The sequence below is a fragment of the Perca flavescens genome, chromosome 14 (genome assembly GCF_004354835.1).
Source record: "Perca flavescens isolate YP-PL-M2 chromosome 14, PFLA_1.0, whole genome shotgun sequence".
Lineage (NCBI taxonomy): Eukaryota > Metazoa > Chordata > Actinopteri > Perciformes > Percidae > Perca > Perca flavescens.
Genome location: NC_041344.1, coordinates 20,980,360 through 21,004,227, shown reverse-complemented (window position 1 = coordinate 21,004,227; position 23,868 = coordinate 20,980,360). Strand labels below are relative to the sequence as shown.

At 40.8% G+C, this 23,868-nt stretch overlaps 1 protein-coding gene across 12 annotated transcripts in view; it reads right to left on the bottom strand.

Annotated features, from left to right (window-relative positions):
- Positions 1–23,868, bottom strand: part of dync1i1a (dynein cytoplasmic 1 intermediate chain 1a) — a 61,924-nt gene that overhangs the window by 34,505 nt on the left and 3,551 nt on the right. For 4 of the 12 annotated variants that reach the window (XM_028596988.1, XM_028596987.1, XM_028596990.1 and 1 more), the window contains exons 4-8: positions 23,780–23,867; positions 22,600–22,641; positions 20,954–21,013; positions 20,211–20,326; positions 1,662–1,757 (exon numbers count right to left, since the gene is read on the bottom strand). In XM_028596988.1, the coding sequence (XP_028452789.1) occupies positions 1,662–1,757; positions 20,211–20,326; positions 20,954–21,013; positions 22,600–22,641; positions 23,780–23,867 (402 nt within the window). The remainder of the gene's footprint in view (positions 1–1,661; positions 1,758–20,210; positions 20,327–20,953; positions 21,014–22,599; positions 22,642–23,779; position 23,868) is intronic. The other 8 variants (XM_028596991.1, XM_028596993.1, XM_028596992.1 and 5 more) reach the window with 5 other exon arrangements.

Sequence of the window (23,868 nt, the reverse complement as noted above, 5' to 3'; positions counted from 1 at the left end):
AAATATTTCTGGAAACCCTTAAGTTTTGGGAGGGGGTTTACAGAAAAGTACTTAGGCATAAAAAGGCCTTTTTTAGCAGGTGTTTTAGGCCTAAATGGGTTAAAATGTCTTCTTTTGTCCAAACAATAGTCCAAATCTCAAAGATATCACATTTATTATAGTTATTAAAATGTGGCACGGTGGTGCAGTGGTGAGCACTGTCGCATAACAGCAAAAGGGTTCTGGGTTAAGCTGGTGGCATGTTCTCTCTGTACCTGCGTAGATTCTCTTGGGATGCACCAGCTTCCTCTCCAGTATACTATTCTTAACCTATTTTGCTAAGAAATCTCTCTCTATTTTTTTTATCCATATTAACAAAGAAATATTCCATTTAAAAACAAGTAAAAAATAAGTAAATAGTATTTGATGGTACCTGCAAAATAAAGGTACGCATTTATTTTGAAATAGCTGTCATAACAACACAATTACTGTTCAAGAGCCTTAAACCGAGAAATGTTGTATTTTATTGTTTTCTAATTTATATTTATCCTATTCAACTGACATTGTGACATTCTACTATCACTGACAACAGTGCAAATGCCTTGCTGTATCTTACTGTACTGTGTGCAGTACTGTCATGTCTACTTCTGTAAAACAAAGTACATCATGTGTTTCCAATGTCTTATTAACATTCACTTTACCCTATCAAAACCAGAATCACATTCAGGACATAATAAACTACAAACAGGTCCTAATGCATCTTTTCTAATAAAACCCTACAGTAAGAACTTCATAAACAAGAGAATAACAAAGCCCTCTGAGCGTCCCGCCTCCCTTTGAATGTAATGGCTGCACAGCACGGCGTCCAGTTTTTGAAGTCACTGTCCCCAAGCACACATGCAATTCTAGACACACAAGCACGCACAGACACACATATAGTCATATAATATATATCGACCTTTACCCTGCCTCTTGACTTTGATCCCCCACATCCCTTTGTATTTCTTACGAGTTGTCAGAAAAGACCCAACGAATCGAGTGGCAGAGATCAAAGGCCAGACCTTCTAATAGGCCAGGATGGAGAGGAGACGGATGACTGTGTTTATGAGTGTGTCTGTGTGTGTGTGTGTGTGTGTGTGTGTGTGTGTGTGTGCATACATCTGTCTATGTGTGTGTTTGAGTCGCATTCAGTACAGTCAGGATTGTGTTTATGCACGTATATTAAGATGTGTAGCCATCTGTGTGTCCATTATGTGTTGTATTTTTTCCCCACCCAAAGATATTACATATTTCACTATATGAAGCATCCACACACGATTGCGAACACTTCTCCATTCCTCTCCACTTTGAAGTTGCGTCGGGGTCAGTGCTGACCCCCACATGCCATGGAGCTGATATGATGTACCCGCCTTAACCCCCACCGTAACCTACCCCCATCCTTCCATCTGATACACCCACTAACTGGCAGAGGGTGTCACACACAAGTGACGGAGTTTCATGACAGTTTGACCAACGTGAAAAATCGAGGGAAGGATAAAGATTTGGAAGTTCTATGCTTGCAGTAATTGGGGGTACAACTGCTACATAGAGTTAATTTATGCATGATTAAATTTACTGAGTTTAAGAACACTTAATTAATGAGGTGGTTAAACATTTTTACTCAATCCATCCATGCTTTGTACCTTCTTTGTTTTCCCTGTTGTCATCTTCATCCTGCTGCTCCAACTCGGAGCCCGGCTTTGCCTCCATCATCTCCTCATCTTCCTCTTCCTCCTCTACTGAAAGAGGGTTAAAAAAAGAAAGAGAGCACTCATGTTAATCAACAGCTGTTCCAATTTTCCCCGACCTCCCGCTGTGTACTGCCTTCCCCCCTTCTTAGCAAAATAATCATTCCCAGACATGCACCGGTACACCTGACTAACTAACATTTCGTCCAAATGGGTTTCATTTACAAACTGTATTTCTTTTCAGAAAACATAAATGTGAAGCATAAATGCTGCAGAGTTTCCAGTACAGTTGCATTTGTCCAGAATATTAAGTATACATTGTCTTGGGGGAAAAAAAAACACACGAAACAAGAAGCCCATGCCTATATCCCTGTTGTAGCTATAGCATGTGTTCACATGATCCGTGGACATGTGTGGACATAGTGCACACAAATCACACACAGACAGCAGGAAATGTCAGAGTTGGTGCGCTCTCCTCTTTTTCTCTCACCTTTGACCCCAAGCAAAAAGATCCAATGATGTGTGTGTGTAAAAGGGGATTCCCTCTGCATTCCCTCCAATCAGGCACTGCAATTACGCTTGCCTCTCCAGAATGTATTGTTAAGTGTGTGCTGTGTGTGTGCTGTGCGTGCGTGCGTGTGTGTGTGTTTGGGAGGAGGTGGGGTTCAAGTATGAAGGGTTTCTGTCAACATAGGCACCTGCTTGTCAGCTACTGCCCCTCCCCCCTCCCCAACAAGCCCCCACACCCCTCAGGGTATGTGTTGGTAACCCTTGCCAACCTCTCCTCCTCTTTTCTGCCGCTCCCTCCCTCCGAAACAGATGCGGAGAGTCAGGGGGCCTCTCTCAGAAGACCTCTTAACACCCTGACACCGTCACCAGACACCTGTGGCCTGCCAGCACACATGCTACACACATACAATCTGTCTTTCTCTCTCTCTCAAACACACACACCCGGGGCCCTTGCCTGCAGTGCCAGGGGTGGCGAGGGGTTAACTGGCGCAGGGTCAAGCTGACAACAGCCGCTCAGTCCAGTGGGAGGAAGTGACTACATCACACCCTCGGACGTGTCATGTCTCTCTCACACACAGAAATAGACACACAAACACACACACGTCGGGGTGTGTTTAACTCAGCTGGAGTATGGCCCAGGGCACTGTCAAAACCACTTGCTCAAGGGCTGCTCTTGCACCGGGTGAACTGTCTTAACATCACTTGGGCTTGCCTGAGCTTTTGATGAACTCAGTGCTACTCTCTAAAAAGGCACAAATACGTGTATACCGTAATTGGTGGAGCACATTTCTTTCTATAATTATTGCACTAATTTCTGGCATTTTTTTATTCATTATTTTAGACTTCTTTCATCCTGTCTTTGTGTTTTCTTTTTTACTACCAAGTTACAGTTTTTGATATAAGACTTTTCATTTTCATACTGTGTATGTGTATGTAATAAATGACTAAGCTAAATCAAACACATAGCGGTGAGGCTCAGTCCAAGTCGGTGGTTACCAGCCAGCTGTAGTGATCCAAACACCAGTGACCCACCAGTATGGAGGAGAGACCAGAGAGGACCAGACAGGCAGACTACCAGACTAGCTCCATGTCTGAGCTGCCAAAACAGACACGCAAACAGAGACGCTCATGAATACCCTTTTTTCAGGGCCTTTTGTCACTTCCTCCGTTTGTAAAGCTTTATTTATCTTGAATGTTGTTTTTTGTCATCAGTCTCATCACTGTTTTACTCCAAAAACTGTTGTCATTACTCTGCAAAGGCTCCAGGATGTGAAACAGAAACAGCAATTGGGGTCCTGCTAACTAGCATTGGGTAGATACATTACAAACTTCTATTCTGTTCTATATTCTTGACCTTATGTGACCGGTCCAGTGGTTGGAATGTGTGGTGATGATGGGAGGAGCGTGTGTAGAGGAGAGAGACCACATTGAGGAGCGGTCAAACTGTCAACCCCAGGGACCACAGGACTCTGGAGCAAGGCAGCATGATTCATTGACTATGGGTTACCTCACTGAGGGGAGACGGTCCAATTCCTGTATTAAGATACTGCTGATGCCGTTTCCAGCGGCCATGCATCAAGTTGTTCTGTCAGAGGCCCGCACTAAAAATATCCTGGCTATTTCCTTTGAATGGAAATTTTCTGAAGTACTTTTCTGTGTGTGTAACTAAAGCAAAAGCTATATTGCAGTAAATAATACGGGGAAGTAGGACTCATGGATTGGAAATAATAATATAAAACTGTAAAATGTACATGCAAAAACACACAGAGGCACAACAGGGTTTCCTGTCGAGTTGCAAAAGAAGCAGGGAGGGGAAATCAAAAGAGACATCTTCCACAGTTTGAGTGTGTCTTTCTCGTTTCCACCTCTTTTCAGTCACGGGATGCTTTCTCTTTCCACCTGCCGCTTAATACCGCTCCTCACTGCAGGACAACAGGTTAACTGGTATCCTCCCCCTCGCCACAGATGGGGGTCCACCTTGATGAAAATCCGCTTGGGGGCCCCTGTTTTGGCCTGCTACACACCCGGGGTAATGATATCCTCGGTAGCCTGGGGCCGTCGCATCTGGCTGCCTCAATCTTCTCCTGGCTGCTTACTCATGCTGGCCTTGCCCAGTCAATTCAGAACAACCCAGCAGGTATGTAGACACAGATTTACAGCGTGGCGATAAAAACACAAGTACACACACACACACACACACACACACACACACACACACACACACACACACACACACACAAATGTGTTTGTAAATGCACACACACACACATCTTTAAAATAAAAAAGTGAAAAAATGCTGATCACAATTTCCCAGGATCCATGTTGACATCTTCAAATTGCTTTTTTAGTCCAACCAACAGGCCAACAGCCCAAATACCTGCCTTACTATCATAGAAGACTAAATATATTTACATTACAGAAGCTGCAGCCAGTGAACGATTACGCAATTATAAAAACAGTGGAAACATAAGTAATCTTATAAATGCTTATGATATTCTGAAATTGTGCTTGTTTTCCTGCCCCTATACAGAGCTCGTCCAAAGATAGGTCACTCTTAACCCTGTCAGACAGACAAGAAGGAGTTAGCTAGTAAATAAAATGCAACTAGCTACTGTATTGAAGCTAATAAACACCTTAATATTACGTTTTCTGTGCATGACGCTTTTCTTTGCCAGTATAAGCATCGTTTATGCTTTTATGAACCAACAGAAGAGTGAAATAGTTCAAGTGAGAGTAATGGGCTGATCTGTTTGTGGAATAAAGAAAACATAGCCTTAATGAAGGCTGATATACCGCTGAGAATTTCATTAACTTAAACATCTTGTATTATTTCACAGTAGGCAGCTACTATCAAGCATGTAGAGAGTTTTAAATTTACTGACAGCATATAAAAGATACACGCTGTCTTCTGCTCCCCTTCGGCTAGTACATAAAGCACAATGGCATGGTGTGTCACGGCAATAATGTGTTAGCATGTTTTCTGTTTGGTAATGATCAAAGCCTTCGCTGACCTTATATTCTGAACTCAATCCACAGTAAGTGCTAGTGTGCTGAAATGTCTAAGCGCATGCTTGGAGCGGTTGGCGTAGTTATCAAAGAGCTGGTGGTGTGTGTGTGTGTGTGTGTGTGTGTGTGTGTGTGTGTGTGTGTGTGTAGAGGGGAGGATGAGACCAGGCCCCAAGTTTGTCATCGACTACATTATGGGGGCAGAGCCGCAGACTTATTATAGCAGTATGGAGGTGACTGCTAAACTGAGTCACGCATAATCAAAGTTGACAGAACTCATAATTTTTTAGAGATCTCTATTGTATTAATCACAAAGAAAGAGAGATACTGATATAATAAAGAGGCGGCGGAAATGGGAAGAGGGACACAAAAGAGAAATGCAGCAGGATTTTGGGGGATCCCACACACTGGGAATAACCCTACAACATTACACACACACACACACACACAAACACACACACACACACACAGTTCGCGGGGGTTCTGGGAGGTTGGCTGTTGAGAAGACCACAACACAAGCACTATGCAGAGGAGTAGGAGGCGGCTGACATGACTTGAAAGGCTCCTCTAATGTGGCCCTGGCACGACAGACACACACACACACACACACACACACACACACACACACACACACACACACACACACACACACACATTAATTCCACTGAAAACAGCTCTTAATGTTAGAGACAGACACAACACGCACACACTCAAACTACATCCACTTCACCTCTGCATATATTACAAATGACCTGAGGCATCAGGGGAATTTTCTCACTTTAATTCGTCCCACCTCCAGTAATATAATCCTTGTTATCCAAAAGATATATCTAACCACAATGATTTTATAGGACTGAAATAATAATATACTTAAGTATGTAGTAAAATGACGCAATTCTAAATCAAAAATAAAAGCCTATGCACAGTTTCTTTTGCTACAGGGGCAATTATTTTTTAACATGACTTTTTTTTAAAGATACTAATCCATAGAATGATTTAGTACAAATCTAGAAAACTGTATAAAATCTACACTAAATGCATAAAGCAAACAGTAACATCGGTACATCAAGTACTTTGGCTCTTCTTTATCTTTCTTTATCACACCATTTTTCATCATGGCCTATTTTGAGTATATACCCAGAGATTGAAATACTGATCGATCTTATTTTCAATGCTTTAGACTAGTGAACTGTCCAGGCAACCTAAGACAGGTCACCAAGTTTTGTTAATAAACAGCTGGACTCACACAAAACTCTTTTTCTGAACACGGAGAAACACTGCCAACATTTTAGGGACCTCTTTTAGTCTGGTTGGACAGCAAATTGATGGGTTAGAGCCAGCCGCAGAGTAAAGTCGAACAGATCATTTTCTGAGAGTTGAGAGGTCAAGAATCTCATTGATCTGTTGATGGTCAAGACAGACAGAACAGACTGTAGAGAAAAGTGTAACAAAATGGCATAAACTGAGTGCACAGTTGCAACTTCTTGCAAGTAAATCGTATTCCAGAGGACACAACACCACTTAAGACACATGCAAAGTCAGTCAAATGTTAAGTATTTGCTTGTTAAATACTTTTTTTCTGCATAGAGAGGCCCAGGATTTTACTTAGTAAAAGACAAAGTGACAACTCATAATCCTCTAAAGCCTTTTACTTCAATTTGTTAATTTCTTTCAGTTTGTTTGCCTTTCCATTTGTTTTTAAAGGAACACGCCAACTTATTGGGAATTTAGCTTATTCACCGTAACCCCCAGAGTTAGACAAGTCGATACATACCCTTCTCATCTCCGTGCGTGCTGTAACGGTGTCTGACGGCTCCAGCGGCATCAGGCCAGCACAGAACATGCAGGTGAATCGTTCCAGCAATCCTACTGCTCCGAATAAGTGACAAAATAACGCCAACATGTTCCTATTTACATGTTGTGATTTAAATTGTCACAGCGTGTACAAAATATATAGTTCCCAGTTTGTTTACTGTTAGAAGATGGCTGTGTCTCATGTTACGTTGTTTTTTGTACACGCTGTGACTTTACAAATCACAACATGTAAATAAGAACATGTTGGCGTTATTTTGTCACTTTTGTCACAATTGGGAGCAGTAGGCTAGTTGGAACCAGTTACCTGCAGGATCTGTGCTAGGCTAAGCTAATGCTGGAACCATCAGACAGCGTTACAGCACACACAGAGATGAGAAGGGTATGTATCGACTTGTCTTACTCTGGGGGTTACGGTGAATAAGCTAAATTCCCAATAAGTCGGCGTGTTCCTTTAATAGAAAATAATGCTTTATATTCACCATGGTTCATCAAGTCATGATTACCACAGTAGGGGTAAAAGTATTTGGCGCATACACACATATTAGCAGCAAGACCTGATGTAAAACTGGTGAGGGTAAAACCCGCAGGATGATTTAGATTAATTCATCTCTTCACCACACTTCCTCACACTGATCAAACATTGTGTGTGTGTGTGTGTGTGTGTGTGTGTGTGTGTGTGTGTATGTTTGTGTGTTTTCAAGTCTATGTACACCCGAGTCTACACCATATGCACACATGCATGCCCTCACATAATCAGCTTTCATTAATGCAGCCCATTGAGGTCTTTGGGGGTCTGCGGCAAACTCTGCTGTGTGCTGTGGGTGCAGTCTGAGTAGATTCTTTCCCCATCTCCTTCTCTTTTTCAGCCCTCCCCCACCCCCCATTCTCTCCCTGTCTCACCCCCTTCTCTTTCTAGCAGTGCCACCCAGGCTTGGCCCCGACCCAGACCCACATCTTTAAACTGAGCCATCATGCCACGCCACGCCATGCTCTGAGCCCGGCCGCAAGACCCTGATTAAAACCCATGACTTCAAACTTTCCAAACTGTCAAAAACCCAGTCAGAGAAAGAGAGAGACAGACCAACAGTCTTACATAAAATCACCGCTGTGGCATCGACTCACTTTTCAACGCGTCATCTGAGCTGGGATTTGTGTCACTCAGATATAGGGCTGTGTGTATGTGTGTTTGTGAGTGTGTGTGGCTCAGATGGTGATTGGAGGTCTGTGTTTGCCACTTGGATGACGACAGTGTTTCATTTTGTTTTAATGAGGGACGGACGGACTGATGTTTTTATAGGCCTGCTAAGGGTTGATGCTTGGGGTTGAATACTTCTGGATTGTACTAAAATAGACATACAAATTCACAGCAACTCAGCAACACTGTCAAATAAATATATAGACCTATATTCACTACACTCACTCTGACATCTCTCCATTAGTGCATGAATAGGTACTGAAAATGTGTGTGTATTTCAGGCCTGTGAAAAAATTGTAATTTCCTCTTGTGGGATTAATGAAGTATACATTATTAATTAGTATTATTATTATGAGTCAAAGAAAGCACAGTCCTTAAATCTAATATGTCAATAAAATTAAGACTTTAAAAGTCACCATGTTTCAGATTACTTTATAATACTATAATTTAATTTCAGCTGATACTAATTTATAAGAAAAATCTCTGACATTTCTGGTTTGTGAGAAAGAGGGAGCCCTCAAGTACATGTGCCAAGAGTGCTCCCTGCTGGAGAGTTGCAGAATAGCATGCTACACAGAGCCAAACAGCCAAACAGAAAACCAGCATTGTTATCAAATTTCACTTCAATCAACTGTCAAGCTATAAACTGTGATAATGACCCGGAAATTTAAACAAGAAACAAAAGTGAGCTGATTTGAAAGCCTGTTAAATTTGATCACCGGGGTGGACTGAAGAACAATTGAAAACAAAATGACGTAGTTTCAACCTAGTTAATTTTGACTTGACAAATAATATGTGGGATTAATATGTTTAACTGGCTAATTGTGTTAAAACGTTTGGTCTGTCTAAGGTGCCATTTCTAAAAATAAAATTAAAAAGGGTGCATAACACAGTCAAAAGGCTCAATTATGCTTAACAAAGGGTTAAAAAAACATCAAACTGAAACAACTAAAATGAAGCATGCAGGGCTATGAGCTGCAGGCTAGCTGTGGCAGTGAACCGCTACCCTCTCAAATGAAAATCCCTGGAGAGTCGAAGGGTTCTCGTAGTACAAGCGAGACCACCCAGGCAAACGTTCAAGACACGCTGTTTTTTTTACACACGTATAAAAAAATGCAACAAGAAGGGGGAAGGGTGGGGCACACATGTCAAAAAGTCAAGTTCAATGAGATGGAAGCGAAAAGGAGAAAAAAGAAAACATTTGAAAAGAGAAAAAAAGGGACACATGAAACTGTATTCCTACTCATCTGAAGCACTCATCAGATGGCAAATATTATTTTGGATGATGGCCATTTTGCTAAAGAGAGAGAGAGAGAAAGAAAGAGAGAGAGCCAGAGGGAGGGAGATGAAGAAGGGGTTCATGTAACTTATTATACGGTGGTCATAGGGGAAAATTGCAATCATCTGTGACTCACTTGGAATACCTTACGCACTGTGAAAGACATTATTTTTTCTCTAATACCAAGAGGTTTTCTGGGTTTTAATGCCATGGCCATTTTGACAGAAACCGCTAGGGACCCTGCATCAATTTCGTAAGTGAAACAGGAGTGAAGGCTTTGCCCTTTTGAGGGCGATGGCGATGAAAGTAAAATTCAGAGTTGTTCCATGAGGAGAGAAAGTGAGAAGCACTGGTCGATTATGTGCGTCTGCAGGGGAAAGACGAGGGGAGATCATAATAGCAAAACCCAAGTCTGATCTGAAGTATCAGGTTGTGTGAGCAGCATGTGTGTGAACATGCACGTACAGCACATTCACACTTGGTTTAAATAGTATCACTAGAAGCGGCTACCTCAAGGCAATCACTTGTCCACATTTCCAGAAGTCACCAAACATAAAAAGGCAATTCTAAAATGTACTTTCAGTAGGAAATTCAAAGTAAAACAACTGAGTACATTTTGTTCAGAGTCCTCTGGGTATACTCATTGTGGTTATTCTCTATTTGCCTTGAATATTGCCCTTAGAAAGCATTCACATTCTCACACGCACACACACACACGCACGCACGCACGCGCGCGCACACACACACACACACACACACACACACACACACACACACACACACACAGTTCATTGTAGCCGTCTGGCTGGAACAACAATGTATGAGACAAGCACTTCCATATGTTGCTGCATGCATACACACATAGTATATGTACATACACATTACACAGACACATACAGAAACATATAAGTACCTTACCATGCAAAGCACACACTCATGCAACCACACTCCTCCCTCCAGGACCTTAAAGACTGCCCACAAACCCCTCAGTCATGTCGGTTTTGTATGGGAGTGTGTTACATTCACTGTTTTTATTTAAATGCGTCGCTGCTTCACTGGATTGTAGAAAATGCCAAAGAGAAATTGAATGAGGGAACTTAAAAAGGACCTCAGCCTGCTGCCCAACACAGTAATATTTCCCCTCCTGATTATATCTTGCGGGAAAAACTAGACAAAACAAAACAGTTACAATCAATCATTACTTTACATGAGAACAATTATGTGACAACTGCTAATAAGCTGTCATTAAGCTGTTTACACAACCCTACATTTTATGTGGTTACTGTATTTACTGCATTGTTAACTATCACCCACTACGCCCTCACAAATTCAATACACTTCTTTGAATTATTTGTCAGCTCACAGTGCATATTCTCTGACTTGTTAATCGATTAAACTCGAATAGTTTTGCAAGTTGTCAACTTTCAACAGTTGACACAGAAATATTTTGATAAATAAAAATTATTAAAGGGATAGTTCTGATATGTTGAAGTGGGGTTGTATGAGTTACTTATCCATAGTCAGTGTATTAGTAGATGGACGACTGGACGTTGGGGTTTTAAAGGGTTATTTCGGATTCACCAAAGTCACACAATAACAAACTAACTAACCAATCGAGGCAGCGGTCGAGCAGAAACTCCTGTGTCCTCAAGGTAAAATTACTGTTTTGGTCAAAGGGGTCTGGTGGTTTTGAAGAGAGCAAAGATGGATATAATGACTTCAGTTCCCCCTCGTAAAGGGCTGCCTGACTGCAACTCAAAACGGTGAATATATTCTAAACATAGCATACAATTAAATTGATATTGACATTTTTAGGTGGGTCTTTTGTTTTAGGTGGCCAGAATATATTTTGCTGCTGCCCCCGTCCACAGCAGTACATTGCTTAGCCTCTGTGTCCGTACTCCTGCCTGCTTATCCAAACTGCGGGCGTGCCAACCGCCATCTACTGTAGGTTGTACACCGACTATGGATAAGTACCTCATACAACCCCACTTAAAAAAATCGGAACTCCCTTTTAGGTTTTATACCTATATAAGGTCAGACAAACTCATACGTGTAATATAAACACTTCAATAACCTAATGATACAAACTTTTAAACTCATGAAGTAATGAGTTTCAGACGGATTCCAATACTTTTTGATGCCAATTTAAAAACCAGCCATATTGGATTAAATCCTTAAGGACATTTTGTGTACAACTGTTGATAAATATCTACCAGTTCAGGACCTGTTGAACCATTTTTAATATATTTAGAAGTTTGTGGAAAAATACATGAAGAAAAAACACTCTAATTGGACCGATGTGGTCCAATAGTCAGGATCTTTTCATACATTTGAAGTTTGGCTTCTTAACTGCTCTATTATAGGATTATGTAGAGCTCAGGTGACATTTGTGCGTGTGTGGCCGCTTTGCCAGTGTGTATGTGTGCTTCTGTGTACATTTCTGGTGGTGTGTGCATGCTTGTTTATTCTCATGTAAGTTGGCCTGCACATGTGTGTTTACATTTATGAATCTGTATGCTTATGTGTATGTGTGCGAGTACACTCACCAAATGGGGTTTCTCTTGCAATTAGAGGCCATTACCATTCCACCACATGTCAAAAGAAAGCCACTTATTGCAGTAAATATACTTAAGGAGTGAATTACTGACCAACTATATACTCAAGCTGTACAGACCCTGAAAACTAATGGGCCAGAAAATACTGGAGGGGGGAGAGAGAGTGAGTCATGCATACATACTTATGCATACGAATGCACGGACATTAACACATACACACTCTTGACCCCATGAACTTTTACCCCTAAGACGGTTTTTTTCCGAAATTGCAACATCATATTCTACCCACACACACACACACACACACACACACACACACACACACACACACACACTTGTACTTCTGAAGGCCCTTAGTTGTGGTTCATTGCAAACAATCACATTTGTTTCTCTCTTGTTCTTTATCCTCCACTCCTTTGTTTTTTTCTCTGACATTCATCTTTTACATTCTCTCTTTCTCCTTTCCCTTTATTTTTTTCTTTATTTCTTTGGCTACCTTTTCACTGAGGCCTATAATGGATCTTTTAAGGCTCCACTAAGCGAAACCAATTAACTACAAACTGGGTCAGACTACACCCATGCCAACCTGGACGCATGTATACGTGCACAAGTACATGCACAAAATGCCTGCAATCCCCTTGACCTTTCCTGCTCTTGCCAACATCTCAAGCAAGCAAGCACACACACACACAGAGTAAAGTTTTGTTCAAGCCCAAAAACTTAACTTTAACCCGTCACATTGCGACCGTTGATGGCCATGGTCTTACCTTTGTTTACTTATATTCAGAGAAATTCAGGAAAAATTACTTTGCAGAATAAAGCTAAGAGTGCCAACAACAAAAAAAAGACTAGATCAAAACCTAGTATATTGCTGGACCGTGTATGATCAATGTGTATAATTGTGGCCAAATTGTTACAGGGATAGACGTTTCATTTCCGGCATTGTTCAGGTGCCGCCGGAAATTCCACTGGATGTATCTCATTTCGGCCGGATGTCTGTTACCTTCCGCTTTTTGTGTTGGAATTTTAAACTCCGGTCGATTAATGAGGACTATGGTTAACTGCTCCTCAGATCTCGGCAGGGTAAATCCAGACAGCTAGCTAGACTATCTGTCCAATCTGAGTTTTCTGTTGCACGACTAAAACCTTTGAATGTACACGTTGTTCCACCAAAACAAGTTCCTTCCTGAGGCTATTTTGCAGAGGCACTGTTGATGACTGAAGACAATTGTAACTGGTTTAAAGAAATGCCAATAAAGCAAAGCACGTTTTTCTCCTATCCCGAAATGCTGTGAGGATTAGCCAGACCCTCCTCCGCGGTGCTGTGGAGGAAGGTCTGGCAATGCGAGACTACAGGGATAGTGTCTATAATGTGACTATAGGTATTAAATGTTGATTTGTAGTGATCCCAGTAATATTTGTTTGTTGTGTACAGAAGTAGCTACAGGACATGTCAACATACATTTGAGAGAAATAATTGAGGACTGCTTTTCAATGTAATCATGCTTCTTTTTCAACTCGATAACTCATTAAAGTGTTATTGTGTAATTAAAGTTACTTTGTCATAACAGACCAGATCTAGGTTTCACTCCATTATGAACTACGGCCTCCAATGTACTACCACCTGATAACTTTACGGTTTATTTCTTCTCTGCTCTCTTGGGTGCACTGATGTTAATATCTCCGCCAGAAATTAAGTGAAACTTACACTGAAGAGAGAGTGACAGAGAGGAGCAGGCAGGCAGGAACACACGCGCGTGCACACAGTGTGCCGTTCATCATACATGTAGCCTACTCTGCCCGTACTGCTATAAGCCTGTGCATTAAAGGTACAATATGTAATATTTCTGCATTAAAATGACCAAAAAACAACGATACCCATGTTATATATTTTGTTGAGTTGTGTAGTTACACTATCCCAAATGTTTCCAACAATGTTCAAACCCAGAGAAATCTGTAATTTTATTTCAATGACACGGCTGTCAGTGGACTCATATAACCTTTGACCCCTCTAATTACTCCAACTTCCGTCAAAACACGGGAACCCTGATAGGTTTGAGAGTAATTGTAAATCATACAATGTCACAAAAAGAATTATACCCAGTAACTGTAATACAGCTTTTTTTTTTTTTTTTGCAACACAGTAATACAGCAGAGACCTAATTTACTGATATGATATTTCAATATCCATCAATCCAGCATAACGTTACTACAATGTAGCTACGTTGAAAAGTAGCTAACGCTAATGCTTGTGGCTTTACCTGCTGGCTAATGTTAGTGTGCTTGCTCGCTAACTGGTCATCTACAAATACAAAAAAAAACATAATTATGTGAGGGAAGCTGCAGCTATTTCATTAGAATGACATGGATAAACGTTACTAAACGTAACGTGAATAAAACTTGAATGGATACACTCGTCCGTGAACAGATACATTTTAATCGGCAATGGTGTTTAACAATGAAAACTACAACTCCTATAATCCCATGCAACTTCACGACGTCATCAAAAGTTTGTGTTTACATCCATTATTTTGAGTGAGAGACCCCTAGTGGCAGAAAATTATATATTGTATGTTTAAAACGGTTGAAACAGGTGACAGCAACAACAGCAACAACAACAACAACAACAACAACAACAACCATGTATTTAGGAATTTAATCAGCTGATTGACGGGCGATAGTGGAGGTAAAAGCCTGTGGTTGTAGGGTTGGTTCTACGGTACAGTTAGTTTCAGTGTTTATTTATATTGGATTCTATTTTGGATGAAAAGCGCATAGTAAATTCGAAACACAAGCCACTTCTCTTTCTTAAGAACATGTCAACATGGTTAGGTAGCGATAGAGGCATGAAACACCAGCTACCCAACACACACTTTGTTTGACCTTAGTAGGTTAGGTTACTATCACACACCACATTAGACGTTACTTTATTTCTCTGCTATGTCGTTAGACAAAGCGTCCATCCCTTACGACAAGCTGGTCCATTCATACCCATTAGGATAAGGGTAAATAGCTGGAGCCAACCGTGACTGGGGCTAATCCGATTGCCTGACACAATGGACGCTCAGGACAGACAGATCAGTGAGCAGCCAATGGGAAAAGGAACCTACATAGACAGCTACACATCACGATTATAGGAAGGCAATTGGACACGGAAATGAAAAGCCATATCATTAACTGGTTTAAATGAGAGTCACACACACAAACTCCATGGGAGCTTTAAAACACAAAACTCCGTACAACTATACAATTTGGTAAAGCTGTATTCAGCCTCCAACACACACACACTCCTACAAAGCATACTCATGTCACACACACCAACACAACCAGCCAAGGGCAGATATGAGAACTGGGGAGGTCAGTAGTTCATGAGGACAAGAAGTCATGAGAGAATCCCTGAGTCATCTGTCAATTATTTAAAGTGATCACAATGAGACTACACTTCTCCTTCCTTTCACACACACATGCTTGATGTGAATATTACAGTTTTAAGACAAAAACACCTTCTACATTAAGGAGTATCCAGTAAATTCAGGCCCTTCCAACATTTCATAGTTATAACAATGATGTGATTTTTTTTATAAAATACTAATCTTTTGGGGAATTTTTCTTTTCAGTTTGGCAGGTCACTACAGTCCAACCAGGATCAGTTTGCTAACCTTGAGACATGCTGAATTACTGTTAAAATGATCCTGAAACACAACAAACACTATTTCTCTCTCACACACACACACACACACACACACACACACACACACACACACACACACACACACACACACACACACACACACACACACACACACACACACACACACACACACACACACACACACACACACACACACACACACACACACACACACACACGCCTTAACAAACAGATATAGAAATCCAAACAACTACAGGTCCTTCATAGAGATTTATACAGCCCTGGGACACACCACCATCATTAAGACAACAGATTTACCCTTCCGTTCATTCCTCCAGAGCAGCCAGCTGGCTTTCTCCACTAAATCTCTCTTCACACTCTACAATATATGTTTTAACATAACACAGAGGTAGCATTAGTTTATTTAAAGAACATTTTTGGCCCAGCTCAGAGCCAGAGGGCAAAGAGGAAAGGGAGGAAAAGAAAGACTAAGAATGTATAAGAAAGAAAGAAATTTCAAATCATTTCAAAGTAAGGTTGTATTAGGTGGAGAAAGAGAGGGACTTCTTACAGTTTTTTTGGATTGCTTAAGCACGATTTTCAAAACAGGGCCCGTGTTTTCAAAACAATACACACAATTAGCACAACCACACACCCAATTAGCAAAACACTACAGATCCTTTGCATAATTAAACTCTTGTAAAAACTATACACTTTTGTTTAAAAATCACACTTTGTTACCATATGAAACACACGTTTCACATTACTATACTCTGTTTGCACGAGTTACATTCTTCTGTGATAAACCTAAACCACTTTTAGCACTTCTACTTCCCTATGATTAGCGTAGGCTACCATCAACAAAGTACAAATATAATGTAAATTCACCAAACACTACAGAAGACCAATGTTGCAGACTGAAGAAACTCATTTATTTCTCAACACGCCCAAAATGTTGACATGGAGATTCATAATACTGTAATAAAATGTCACTTTACATATTGTACTGTAAGTTTACTGTAAAAAAAAAAAAAAAAGACATTTTCTCTTTTTTTTCTCTCATTTTCTCATCGACTAAAGCCCTGTGGCCAATGATGTTTCTTCCCCTCCTTCGTGCTCTCGTCAGGTTGAACCCAGCCTCATCTACGTAAATGAACTCATGCTGGATCTCCTCTCCATCCATTCATAAAACTCTCTGAAGAACAGTGTCAGGCAAAATTGTGTAGTTCAGTGTAGATGTAGTATACATATTACAGTACAGTAAAAGATTATGAGACAGTATGCAAGATCACACTGCTAAAGTGAATATATACTTCTGCATAATCATGCCGCAGTCGTTTCCCTGTCGAAATTGCGCTCGAAAGGCACTCGATAAATTTGCTTCATTTGAATGTTTTTTTTTTAGGATGCGTGCCAGTGTTGATGTTGAGACCTGATGGATATCGTTGAAACTGGCGTGGTTATTGACAATGTTGGTTTGGAGCTGATTGAGTGTTATAGCATTGTTGGCCAAAACCATGTTTACTATCTCCCTCTCTTGCTGTTCTGTGAACATAGGAGGCCTTCCCCCTTGTTGTTCCTGACCCTCAATCCTATGTAGAAAAAAACCCAGTATACAATAGTACAGTAATTTCACAGGAAAAGGTAACAGAAGTGCTGATAGTGCATAGAATACAGTACTGTAAGCAGTTACTGAAACCGTGCAGATGTGTTTGATATGATGATATTTTTACAATACCTATTTTCCAGTCAAAATGTTCTTATCACACTTGCCACTGTGTATCGGCTTAGATTTGGCTGTACTCGCAGTCCAGCCTCCCTCAGCGTCAGGCCGTGGTTGACAACGTGGTCAACCAGTGTTGCACGGATCTCATTTGTCAGATTCGGTCCTCTTTGAGCACCTTCTTGTCTTCCTCTTCCTCTACCTCTACCTCTACCTCTACCTCCAGCATGGCCTCCATCTCTTCCTCTTCCTCTGTTTATTCCTCTTCCTCCCCTTCCTCCTCCTCCTTGTCCTCCTCCTCGTTCTCCTCCTCGTCTTACTCTTTCCATTGTGCTTGAAGACCGATGAACTCACCTGCTGCTTTTTATAGTACTTATACACCTGATTGGTGTGTCTACAATTAGGCAAACAAGTGTTTGCACACCTGATGACTGTGTTGAACCAATTGGTTGGACGGTGCGGTAATTTGACAGTCAGTGCTTTGGTATTGCAAGGAAGTGACTTCATGATAGATTTTTGTGTGTAATGTATGTTAAGTGTGTTTAGTGTTTTGCAAATCACTGTGTGTAGAGTTTTGCAACAAGTGTGAGGTTGACAATGTGCTTATAGTTGTGGAAAATATGGGCTGATGTTTTGCTTCTTGAGTGTAAGGTTTTGCTAATAGTGTACTACTTTTAATTTTAGTGTGTAAGCAATCCAAAAAAACTGTAATATGGTATTAATATAAAGAGTAAAGTTATTGGTCTGATAAATACAAATAGTGATATTTAATAAATTTTTGCATATACATGCATACCAAATTCCAAACTAAAACCACACAGAATTACCCTAGGCCCTGTCAAGTCAATCCTCATACAGCCATCAGCCATTAGCTCTACTATAATGGCTGTATGGTCCTAAAGTAAATTTGGGAATTTTTTATCATTTTGCATCCCTAGACAAATCCGCTGAGGATTGGCATCCAATATTTTTAAGTAGCTACAGTTATAACAAAAATGTAGAGATTCAATAGAAATCTGTAACCAGCTTTAGCTGGCTGGGAAGACGAAAACAGACAGAAAAATTTAAGTCGCGGCCTAGATAAATATGTACACAACCTGTAGCAGCAACCTGAAAAAGAGATGTGGGTTGTTGTGTGCATGTTAGGTTCAGTAATTAACAAATGGAACTGGCCTGAACAAACACAAAGCCAGAAGTGCAGGCAGGTGCTCTGCCATCAGCCTCTTTTCTCCAGACACACAAGCTTTGTGGTAGTCTGCAAAAGGGTCTCCTAAGGCCAGGGTCACCTCCCTGTAGACCACCACAGCTCTGCTCTGGCTCCCAGATGTTCGTGCACACCCACACACACACACACACACACACACAGAAAATGCTGTTGGAAGCTGAAAACAAACAAACCTAAATGGGCCGACACTTGTTTGCATGTATACACAGACTACTTGAACTGTGACTACAGCATGTAGGTAACTGATAACCTTTGACTAGTCCTTGTATGTGCAAGCAGACTTGGCCAAAAAACTTGATTTAGATTCTGGTGTGTGTGTGTGTGTGTGTGTGTGTGTGTGTGTGTGTGTGTGTGTGTGTGTGTGTGTGTGTGTGTGTGTGTGTGTGTGTGTGTGTGTGTGTGTGTGTGTGTGTGTGTGTGTGTACATGCATGTGCATGTCTCCCAGCACAGAGCACACACATGTGAGTCAGTGCCCGTGCACTTGTTGAATAAATGATCTATTCCTGGGTTTGTCAAGGAAATGGGGGGAGGTGAGGTGGGCCGTTTGGATGCTGATGAGGACAGACGTGTGTGTATGTGCGTAGTGGTTTGCTGGTGGGGGAGGGCAGTGGAATCCACACCAGACCATCTATTATAATGACAGGAAGCAGGAAGTACAACCCCTTCACAGTCACATGGCTGCCAGCTGTCTTGGCAACTATAAGAGGGAAGATAGAGAAGATCATAGGGGGAGTGTGTGTGTGTGTGTGTGTGTGTGTGTGTGTGTGTGTGTGTGTGTGTGTGTGTGTGTGTGTGTGTGTGTGTAGGTGTAGAAGTATTTGTATGTGCATTCCTATACGTGAAGATGACGTTTCTTAATGGAATATCTGCATTTGGAATAAGAACAAAGTCTTAGAAATTCAATTTAGTGGAACAACTGCAACATGGCATTCATCCAAATCTCCTTCGCCTTTCTCCTCCAATAGAAAAATACTTAAATCTATATTCCTTAAATTTACTACCACCAATGTTATGCCAAGTCTAGTGCAGGACTAACCATATGGATGTGTTTAGTAACTGCAGCTCAGCACACATGTGCACGCCCATTTGCAGAGACACAAATATACACATATATATTTCCCCCGTACGCACACATAACTGCACATGCCAACACACTCCTCCTCCTATTCAAGAATACTAAACTGTCCATAATGGTTACGAATATATAAACACACATACACAAATGTACATCTTTGTGCATATACAACACACATACACACAGCGATGCTGCAACATCCCTCAGGAAACATCTTTTATCTGTCAGCCTTGAAATTACTCCAGGTTTACAGACTGTGAACTGGCTAACAGAAGGAGTATCAAATTCAACCTCACAACGACAATGATTTGCAACCGGAGACCTTCTGTTGCCTCTTGTGAACTTTGGTGCCCCATGGACCCTAAAACAGCTTGAATCATAGGCTATAGATGGTATGTCACTAATGCACATGTACACACACACACACACACACACACACACACACACACACACACAAATACTCACCTTCAGACAGGTGGGCGGTGAGTGGCGTCTGCGTCTCCTTGCAGTAAGAGACCACCTCTTTGGGAAGGAAGTCTACCTGTGTGATCTTAGAGGCTCCCAGCCTCTGCATCCTGCGCCTGGGTAACAGAGACAAGATGTTGCCATTAGCATAGTTATATAATGCATAAACTCGATTTTTCGTGCATATGGTACAATACATTTGCATTAGTTTCAAAGTGTAAAGCAATACATAACATGTAGAGCCTTGTGTCTGTAGCAACCACTATATATATAACATCAATATTCAGAAGATAGCGTCATTAATGAGTGGTTGAACCTTTAAATGGATTGTTAAATTATACTATTATTATGTGCCAATGCAATGTCAAATATACAGAAGCCCTGAAAGGCAAGTGAAAAGAGTTGTCACACTGTCATGCGGTTCTTTTGCCTAGAAATGATTCAAGAATATTTCTGGTCAAAAGAAATACATGACAGTAACGTTACATAACTTGCTAATGACACAAAATATACTTTATGTTTAGAGTGCATGGAGAATTTAAAACTCACCTGGAAGAAAACAAATGTGTTCAATTATATTTAGAACAGAACATGGGGTAGCGGTGCCCTTCTGCCTCTTGTGGCCCGAAATGAGTGTTACAACAACATTTTGTTTTCCCACCCGTTTTCACAGATGAAACAAAAAACAGAAAAAATGCAATTTTTTTTGTCACAGTGAACTAGAGGAGAGAAGGAAGATGTACCCGTGCTCAGAATCAGCCTGCAGCTGCAGCACAGAGGGGTCTGTGTCCCACTGCAGCGTCCTGATGTCACCAACGGAGAGAAGAAAGGACATGCATGTTTACATAAAGACATTTTAACAAACACACAAACATTGGCACGTGTCAGTAGCGCATAAACACACATTACCACATGTATGCGCATACACACTCACCCACAGACCACTTATCTAGAGAACAGCTTAACACGGGGATTCCCATTGAATTTCATGTAAAAATGGCACTGTTAATGGAAAAATGTTTAGACAAGTGGATATAGTGTGGGAGGGCTATATATAAGGGAGACATTATATTTCATTTAAAATTGAATGTACTCCATTTATTTAAAGATATATGCTCATCTCTAGTAATAGATTTATTGGTCTTTTGCCAGGAATCTACAAGTTGAAAATACAGATACATTTATGGACAAAAAAGTTTCCATTGTTGCGTGGAAGAAGGGCAAAATGATTTCATGGTTTTCAGTGGGAAAACAATTTGACATGATGACTTTTAAATGCAGGAAAACATTGCAGAAATCTTGGTTTGGATGTTTTAATCATCTACAGCATCCAATCTTAGCAACTTACATAACATTAATTTGAGTGACATTCTGTGTCTTGATGTTTCATATTCAAATTCAATTAAATTCAATTTTATTTATAGTATCAAATCTTAACAAGAATTATCTTGAGACACTTTACAGATAGAGTAGGTCTAGACCACACTCTATAATTTACAAAGCCCCAACAATTCTAATAATTCAATTCAAATGTGTGCCAAATGATGCATGAAAGCCATGAACAATGTATCCAGCAATATGATTTCCATCTCACACCTACAGCACAACATACATCATCTATGTACAGTACAATATATAACATTCACCATATGAAAATCAAATTAAAATGCATTTATAAAGATTTAGCTTGCTCTACATACATGACAATATATTTGCCATGCATCATCATTTAGTGCCAAACCATGATGAAATTGCTGAGCACATTCAGTGCATTTGCATTGTTCTTCAGCAGTTATAAATTCTTCTTCTTTATTTTGGGGAGGTAGGAATAACAGGGAAAGCAAAGCAATTGTAACCTAGAGAGTTTTATGGCAACTTGGTTGAAATCAACCAACTGTGAAAGAATAGCGCTTCCAACAGCACTACACTTTTTGATGATCCCTTTCAGGGCCAGGAACACACCCATCAGACCTTCAGCTTGTGCCACGCAGCACCAGGTGAGAGTGGCAAGGCATTTCTTTAGCCTGACAGAACGGCTGTTTTGCAGTAACAGCGATGACACTTTAAGCAGCAGATTGTCAACTCTTTGAAGGCTGAAATTACTTCCATGGCTCAACTCATGCAAACAGACATATTTTGAGCTGGTATTAAGGGAGACAGTCAGGCTTCAGACAGGAGGTCACCAAAGGAATGAAGGAAAGAGGGGCTCTGCGTTGAAAAATAAAAATCATGAAGGGAACATATTGCTGAGTCCACTGACAACACTGCGGGTGCCTCTTTGTGTTCACAGGACAGTAAACTAAGCTAAAAAAAAAAAAAAAAAAAAAAAAAAAAAAAAAAAAAGGGAAAGAGCGGGAGGAATTCCTGGGTTTGACATGAAAATGCTTACCTTGAGGTCTGTGCTTGGGACTTGTTTTTAGAGAAACCTGACCTAAGAAGGGACACACACATACACAGCCACAAATGGAAAAGCTACAAAATGGCATGCCATTATCCAGGGTGGATTTGGGGCGAAAAAAATCTTTCATTCCAGGCAGTGGAACTAACTCACCAATTTGTAAAATCCAATTTGTAAAAGCTTAAAAAGAAACGAAAAGTTTTATATAAGACAATTTATTTCTGCTAGGAACAGTATTGCGCTCCCACACATTCTTAATCCCCAATTCCACCCCTGGCCATACCAGAACAACACATTACTAATGACCCCTGAGGGCATCACTCACACACTGACCTCTACAGTCAGCTGCCATATAAAAAGCAAATGGAAAGCGCTTGATGACCACTCAACTGCAGGTTTAATTTACCAGAGCAGCCATTTGCAGAACTTAAAAGGTTAATAGTTGCTCCACTGGTCTAGTGTGTTATCAATGAGGGAAAAAGCTTACATTCTGTCACTTGGGCTCAAATCAGCTACTTCACAGAAAACGTATGGCTCATGTTCCATTAGGCTCCGTATTCAAAACATGGCTCCCCTAAGGCTGCTTTCTGAAAGTTTACCAATGTGGTACTTACTTGCACAGAGATACATAGTATCTGGAAACGTGCAGTTATTTTCAAACTAACAACTTATTCACAGGAAGGTCTACAACTGAGATGTACCTGGACATCAAACTTAACTTCTCAAGACTAGTTATAAAAAGCAACAAGCTGTACAGTGGTCACCAAAACACTAGATGCCATGACAAGTGACAGATACCACATTTAAAAACTAGCACGGCACCACAGCCTCACAATTAGTGACACACATCCTTACCTAAACCTGTTGTGCCATTGACAAGAAAAGAGACAGAATATGTGTCAAAAGTGACAACATGCCAAAAATATCCACAGACCAAAGCAACTTCACATTATGATCATTTTTAGGCCACATGATTTTTTCAAAGTCTAAGACTCAGGCACCACATACAGTTTATTGGTAACCTCTCAAAAAACAGCGAGCAAAACCTTTGGGTACAACATTTCCAAGTGTGATATGTCTTTCATATCTAGCATTTCTTGAATAAGACTCATGAACCAAAAAAGACTTCTGGCATTGAACTTGGGTATGACATGCTTAATTTTTGGCCTACCTGCCTGCTGCTCCTCCATCAGTTGAATCCTGGCTCCCCGTCTCACTGGGTGTACTCACTGATTTGGAGGGGGACACAGGGGTCGGGAC